General features: G+C 38.1%; 1 protein-coding gene across 5 annotated transcripts; it reads right to left on the reverse strand.

Moving 5' to 3' along the window:
- Positions 1-252: 252 nt before the first annotated feature.
- Positions 253-6,198, reverse strand: LOC111149273 (epithelial mitogen). Of its 5 annotated transcripts, none has more exons than XM_022506246.1 (5): positions 6,156-6,198; positions 5,543-5,605; positions 2,522-2,642; positions 1,772-1,798; positions 253-307 (listed from the first exon to the last, which is right to left on the reverse strand). In XM_022506246.1, exons 1-5 carry the CDS (start codon positions 6,196-6,198, stop codon positions 253-255), a joined length of 309 nt encoding a protein of 102 aa, XP_022361954.1. The 5 variants fall into 5 exon arrangements, with proteins under 5 accessions (XP_022361954.1, XP_022361953.1, XP_022361952.1 ...); XM_022506245.1 differs by having other exon boundaries at positions 5,516-5,605; XM_022506244.1 differs by having other exon boundaries at positions 1,646-1,798; positions 5,516-5,605.
- Between the last annotated feature and the right edge of the window lie 1,683 nt (positions 6,199-7,881).

Raw genomic sequence — 7,881 nt, forward strand, 5'->3', positions numbered from 1 at the left:
GCGACCAACCCAGAGTAGGACTATGAACTTGACTTCTGTCACCATAGCTTGTTCACTCGGCTCCCAAGGCACCCTAACGATGGCAGAGGCCGAAAACCAACGTTGAAATTTATTCTCTCATTTCATCATGATCTCAGCTTCCATTATTTTCCAGTCTAGTCAGCTTGGGAAGTTTTGTTGTTCCGTTTGAAGATTTCAATTTGGGGCTCACTGATTTTTATAAATGCCTCATGAACATTTCTGACAAAGGCCTCACAGTGGTCTTCCTCTGGAACAGATGTTGTAAGGTGATTTCAATTTTAGACACCTAAAACAGAACATTGGTTTCCATGTAAATTTGACAGCTGTTTCTATAGTTAATGGAGAATGACATCTATGCTCTTGGTGCCCTACCCCAAATCCATGGGGTGAACCCATACCCCAGGCTCACAGCTGCATCCTTCTCCAGAGGATTGCCCTTGGCCAAGAGAACACTTAGCCCGAAGCTTCCTGGGAGATTCCAAGCCCTTGGCCCGTTTCCCACCAGGAGCAGCCTGCCACCCATGCTTGATGACACAGAGCACTAAAACCAAGACTCCTCGCTCTAGTGGGAGACGTCTGCCATACCATTCATATTCTAGGTCTCCCTATGGAATTGGGCCAAGGCTAGACCTCAGCAAAGTCTACACTTTGCTTACCTTCTTCCTCCACTCTAGTTTTCCTTAGTCCGTTACAGGGTTCACCTTAGAGCACTCCCTCAGCCAGTGACTTGCACAAGAATTCCCATCTTAGGTTTCGCTGCTAAGGAACCTGACCTCACACAGCAGTCTTGTTAACACTAAAAGGTTTTCCTTCCTTTTTTTTTTTTTCTCTTTCCTTTCTTGGTCTCTTAGGCAACTGATACAACAACATCAGTTGATAGAACAGATTTTATAACAATTGATCTACAATCGACGTAATAGATGTTCTTCTCTCTAAGATACAATTATTAAGCAAACAAACTTTTATTTTGTACAGTCAGTGTTGGTCATTTTTAAAAATGGCAACTTCGTCAATAGAGTACAGCCAAGGAAATGTATTTGCACTTTTCTCTTTAAAGTATCTCCCATTACTTCTTGCCTTTATCCTAGTAACATGGATTTAAGAAAAAATTACCAGTGTGGATAACAGAAGGAATTTGTATGTGTGGATCAAGCTTATTTTTTTAGGCTTTTAGCAGTCGACAAAATCTTCCGAATAAACCCTTACCTGAAGTCTAAAAAGAAAATGGCCCATGTTGGCCATATATTTTCATTCATTTAATATTCATTTCTTGGTTTGTTCATTCAACAAATATTTGCTGAGTGTCCACTATGTGCCAGGCTCAGTAATAAACACTGAATATACAACCGCGAACAAGTTACACTCTCTACTCTCGTGGTGTTCACCAATTTTGATGTGGGCAGACAGATGAGGATGAAGGGAAACTGTAGATTGGAGCAATTTTAATTTTTACTGCTTGTCTGTGTTTATAAGGAAAAGCATCAAAACAAATATGTAGGAAACTGCCAGATCATTTTTTAACTAAAAAATTACACATGTCAGTGCTTGGTATATTCTAGGGGCTCAATAAATATTCATCAAGTGAACCAGTGCCCAGCGACTTCACATTTTCATTTTTTCCTACCTCTTTCTTATGTAGCAGTAAAAAATAGCAAGAAATCCACTTAACAATAATCCAACGCCAATCCCAATTGCAATGTATTTTTCATAAGAATCCACAGCGTATGAAGTTAAGGTCAAGTGCTCACACCTTTCTCCAGTATAACCAGTAAAACACCTTTAAAAAAAAGAAAAGAATGCATAATTTAAAAACCCATAGTGGTAGAAATTACCAATTTCAAAGAATAAAAATTTCAACAGAAAATAAGTAATGTAAATTAAAGAGAAAAATGCCAAATGAAAGCCAACTGTAAATGTATTGAGGAAGCTAGGTATTTCAAAATAGTCAATTCATTAAGGCCCCATATTAATGTAACTTCCCTCACGGGTAGAAGGGAAAGGTAGTCTGCTTGCATGAGTTGATTTAGAAAACTGTTAATCTACTCTTTCACAGGAGAATGCCTAGCAAACCAATGATCATAAAAATAGTACTTAATTGCTCTAGAACTTTATATTCCTCAAGAGTGTTTGCTACCATCTATTTCATCTTATCCTGTAATCAATCCCGTGAAAATCTAGGATCATCCTTGCATGTTGCTTAAATGCACATTTGGATTCAGTAGTTTTGAGGTGGAGCCTAAGCTTCTGCATTTGTAACAAGCTCCCTGGTTACAGAGAAGCTGCTAATGTGGGGACCCTATTTTTGAGTAATGAGGGTTAGGTAGTTTAGAAAAAGACTCCTTAGATATTCAAATACAGTGATTCATGTCCGGATGATGTACCCTTTTTACTAGATAAGAAACAGGTGTGTGGAAATGTACTATGTGAACCGCATAGAAACGTGTCAAACGTAAATTCATCTCCTCCCATCTCTAGGACTTGGAAAGTTCTTTGCAATTACGTGCAGATGGCTTTCTCCAGCTCATGGTGGAATGCGCAAACACCATTGATGCAGTAACTATTGTGGTCTTCCAGGCAAGGATGTGAGAACTTCAAGGCTATGGGTCCTTCTGTGTAGTCAACTAGGAAAAGGACATACAACATTAACAGATGAAGTGGGTCACACTCTTATAGTAGATTTGTTACACGTATGTAAAGAGAGTTTTGTTACACGTATGTAAAGAGAGTTTTAAATTTAAGAATATTCTTTGGGTGCTCTGCCTTTTAAACTACTGACTGGTTCCGTCGGCAGGTTATAGTCACAGACTCTAGGTTAATATCATTTAGACGTATCAGTAATTAGGGGCTGGAGGTGGATGGATGATTGTTCTGTTCCTTCTACATAATATGGTAGAGATACAAGTTTGCCTAAAGGTGGCAGCATTGATTCTTATTTTAGCCTTGATTCTCCTTTTTTATTTCTCCCATTCACACCTGAGAAGTCAGCATAGGGAATCGGGATTTATGGAGATAATGAAGTTGAGAAGATGAGAATTCCCCGCTTCCTCTTCTGTGGACTATCAATTGAGAAAGGACTTGTAAAGGGAGCCCTGTGCCTGATTTCAGAAGAGGAATTTTCATGACCTATACAAGAAGCCAGAAACAAGTTACAGCTCAAGCTTCACACAGTTGAAACAACACCTTTGAATATTAATTGGAAATTTTACTCGTTAAGAGACATTCTGAGAAAATAGAGAAAACCCTTGAGATAGACAGAATGAGAAAATTTGGGTTTTGACTTCTAACACTGTGCAAATGACATCTGGCAAAACTTCCATGGTCAAGTGTCTAGAATCTCTGAAGGAAGCTTTCCTTTGGGAAACTGTCTTGTGGCAAAATGTATACATTTCAGGATGCTTATTCCTTGTTCTCTGATGGACTGAAGACATATACCTATGCTATCCTTGGGGCCTATGCAGTGGGGATGGTACTTGGGTAAAGCCATGTAATTGAGCCCTCTTTGGTAAAAATCTAATTACTGATTCTTAAACTTGTCCCAAGCAGAATTGGTGACATTCCATTTTGTCTTGTTATGAAAACTTATTTCCCCATTTTTAGTTATCATGTGACACCATATTTGCCTTGCTAGCTAAGTAGATGTACAGAATCCTACTTATTTATTTTTAGGGGAAAAAAAAGATATAAAAAGGTATATTTTTCTTATATTTAAAACACTGAATTTTAGGTACTAAGCCACCAATAAGATAACTTCATTTTGGCTGAGAGCATACAATATTACCTTAAGATTCACCTTCATTTTGTTGAATGCGATATTGTGAATCTAGAGTCTCATTTTAATAATTAACTCTAAGCCAGTAAGAATTTCCCATTGTACACCGTATTTGGTTCTTCCTGTTTCAAGACTAAATCAATTGAATTAGCCAAGCCTGAACCAGGATTTGCTAGATAATGTGAGAACTGAAAGAAAACATCTTCAAAGAAAGAGTGTACTAGAGAGCCTCATCTTTCCCCTAAGGAGAAGAATATTAGGTACAAGTTTACAAAAAATTTCCTAAGATATTGGATGCAGATTTTTAAATTAAATTCAAAACAGAAAAACTGAAGTTCTCCATCAAGAAAACAAAGGAAAACTGTAGAGATGATACATTCAGTCCCCTGTTTTCTATTATTATTCTCTGTAACTTGGAAGACTTTCACTATTAAGGAAGTAAAAAGGTGGTACTGGGTGCACTTTTACGAAGCCAGTCATTGAGGGGAAACTGTTCTTAAATTTTCTAAAGTATTATCCCCCAGTGAAGATCTTTCCTCTTGGCTCAAAGGCTCAGAAGACATGAAGAAGTTTGGCTAAAAATTATTCTAAAGCTCACACAGATTTTCTTTTGCAAGCGGGTAGTTATTCAAAACTCACATGGGCAAAATATTTTAAGTGAATTTTTTTTTTTAATTTAAAATCACTGGTGAAATGTAGAATGTTTAAATATTACTTGCCTTCGTATTCAGAAACAAAACATCTGACTGATCTTCTATTTGCCTGGCTCTGAGAGCAAAATATGGTGTTTTCTCTGTCCTATGTCTTATTACCTGTCTTCACAAGAGGCAGTAGTGATTTGTGTGAGGATTGTAACTACCGGGTACACAGGTCTTGGCAAGTCACAGGTTTACCAAGTTCACCTCTGAGAGTTCAAACAGGCTTAAAAAATAATGACGCGCAACAGCAGCCAGAAGCTATTCTAATAACAATAGTCATGGTGATGATATATCATCACCACCAACAACCAAAATTGGGTATAAATGGTTTGGAAGTATAGCATATGCTAAAACAACAACAAAATCCCCCCAAAACAAAACAAGAAAAAAGATCTTTCCAAAGATGGATTAAGGCTTCATCTTGTCATCGTTTCTTTGGCTGCAAAGTCATGGTCACAGATGAAAAGACTGTATCAAAACAGCAGACATCAAGAATGCCAAAATGGGGGGGCGCCTGGGTGGCTCAGTGGGTTAAGCCTCTGCCTTCGGCTCAGGTCATGATCTCAGGGTCCTGGGATGGAGCCCCGCATCGGGCTCTCTGCTCAGCAGGGAGCCTGCTTCCTCCTCTCTCTCTGCCTGCCTCTCTGCCTGCTTGTGGTCTCTCTCTGTCAAATAAATAAATAAAATCTTTAAAAAAAAAAAAAAAAGAATGCCAAAATGGGGACAAGCCGCCTTGGGACACGCGTGGGTTATTGGCAGAAAATGTGGCATGTTTCACATTCAGGACCGTAACTGAAAACGATTTCTGTGTCTCTCATCCACTTTGCTTGCCCCTTTCATAAAGGCAATTCTTTGCGGGCATATGGACTGTCACTTCCATTTAACAACATCTTGCTAAAAGAGTCGATTATCTAATAATAAAATATATATTTCAAAATTTCCGATGTTGCTTTGATCACAATCCAAGTATCTCTCAAAAGGTTAAAAAAAAAAAGGCACTTAAAATACACAAGTGTGAAGAAAATACCTTCCGTTTTGTTAACTGTCCAGTTACTTTGCTGGGTTGTGATTGGGGGTGTTCCCGACACGGCTGCCTCTGCGGTCAAGGCTGTCACTGCTATATGAAGGGGGGGGAAAGGCATCTTTAGCAGGTGAGCTCCTTCTATGTGCAAGCAACAGATTGAAAATTAGGTGCAAGTCACGGATCCAAAATTCTTCAGTCTACTTATTCCCACTTGTGTTCTATTTTAATTCATTTACATTTGAAATCCAAAACCTGACCGGGGCAGTTTCCTGACTGTTTCTCATCCATACCTATTCCAGGGATTACCTTTTAATTACGGAAAATAGAAATACATTTATTTTTACGAGAAAGTGGATATGTGGGTTACTAATTCAATCACAAGGCTGCTAGGACACAGTAGTTAAAATGTATCAACTGCTCTTGCTGTATAAAGCGAGCATACAGGTCTCAAAAAAGGGGTTGTAACGATCTGTTAGGAACCCAACCAGCTTTACATAAGAAAATTAATTCACAGATTTCTTGCTCTGTCCTTTGTCATGAAGAACGAAGGTTAAAAGCCAACTGCTCGTTAATTCAGAGAAAACAAATTCTATGCATACTTTACACGGACACAAAATTAACAAGACGAAAAGGAGCTACCTACCTTTGAATAAGAGATAGACTGATATTGAGACTCCGAAGGCCATTTCCTGCTGCTGGTAACAGTATCTTTCTTATCCTCCGAGACTGACGGTGGAAGGTTTTTATTGTGCTCTCCGGAGCCTTTCTTGCATTTATATTTCGTGAAGCGTCATCTGCCAGTTCTTACCAATCAAAAAAATATGTACTCCTGGCAGCAGCCGCAGGTAGAGCCCTCCAGGCGCTAGCACACTTGTTTAGGATACCTGTGTTATCTAGCAATGTGATCAGGTTTTCTTTTGAAACACTGGTTTCTTGTTACCTGTGGGCATAATCGTGTATTTAAAAGTACTTAAAACAACAAAAAAGAATTGAAATCCGGGAAAGGCCCCATTGCTGGGAACACACTGGTACCAGCTCCAAAGTTGCTAATGACCTACATAGGATTCCAACCCAGGAGAGCTCTGATACTTGCAAACCAGGAAACAGCATCACCAGGCAGTAACTCAAACACCCCTGAAACTGCTGTCAGTTACGCCGCCTCTCCGTACAGACTGCGAGCAAATCAAGATATCTTGGAATTTAGAAGCAGGGCAGAAAATGAAATTTGGGTAAAAGCAGAGGTTTCATACTCCATTGTAATTGTTTGCTACTTTGTGTTGCTACTACAAGTTCTGTGAAAATAATTATTTTGAAGAGCGTAACGTTTGCCTTTATGTGATTCTGCCATTTAAGATTTTTCTGATGAAATGGAATAGGCTCCCAATTTCCTTAGAGCTACTGTGCTTCAATCTGTGCTAAAGGGCTTTGGCTAGAGAGAACCAGTGAGGTACCAAAATGATAATGATGATGGTGATGGTGGTGATGATGATGATGTCATTTCCACTAAGATAAAATTAAAATATTCAAGTTTGGTATGTCTAATGAATGGAAAGTTCTAAATTTAACACGACATTCAAATGTTTCTGTTAATCTAGTTATGATTACGAAAGTACCATTTTAAAGGCCAAGATGTGATGATTGCTATTAGATTTTGTGAGTGTAGGAGGTTCCCATAAATTTTCACTTGCCCCAGATTATTATAAAGAACCTATATAAATATGTTTTACTGAGGTGGCATGTCTTTCTACCAGGAATTTCAATTGCTCCTATTTTCTGGACCTTGAAAACCTGTTTAAATTAAGATAGGTTATCATTTGCATTGTGTCCATCTAGCAAATTTGGTTTACCAGAAAGGATCTCTTTCACTATTGAAATATGAATTTGGCTTCAGAAATCACACAAGAATGAGCTTGTTGAACTCATTATAAGTTGGGCAATCACCACAAGAGTCATCATTTTAAAGTTAAAAGAATATACAACACTTGGCTTACTTCAAATGTGCCTACATTTTGTATTTCTACTTTTGTAGGTCTTTTTTTTAACTGTTCATTATTAAAACAATTTCTGGATAATATTTTTCCCAGGCAAATATTATTTGAATTATAAATCAAATAACATCCTCCGCACCACTGCTGTGAATTTAAGAAGAAAAACTTTGCAAAAGATTAAATAAACTATTATGATCATTGCAGTTGTTGAAGGGAGATATTATGACTAATTCTGAATATCTTTATCTGTAAGGCTGGGACATAGTACAACAGCCATCTTGGTTATTAATGGCTAAGTGGAGTTTGCATAATGCTTTGCATTTTGCCAAAGACTTCATTGCACATCTCCATCATTTCTTTAGTAATTCTGGCCCCAACGAA

The sequence above is a fragment of the Enhydra lutris genome, unplaced genomic scaffold, assembly GCF_002288905.1.
Source record: "Enhydra lutris kenyoni isolate GAN:26980312 unplaced genomic scaffold, ASM228890v2 scaffoldscaffold21, whole genome shotgun sequence".
Classification (NCBI taxonomy): domain Eukaryota; kingdom Metazoa; phylum Chordata; class Mammalia; order Carnivora; family Mustelidae; genus Enhydra; species Enhydra lutris.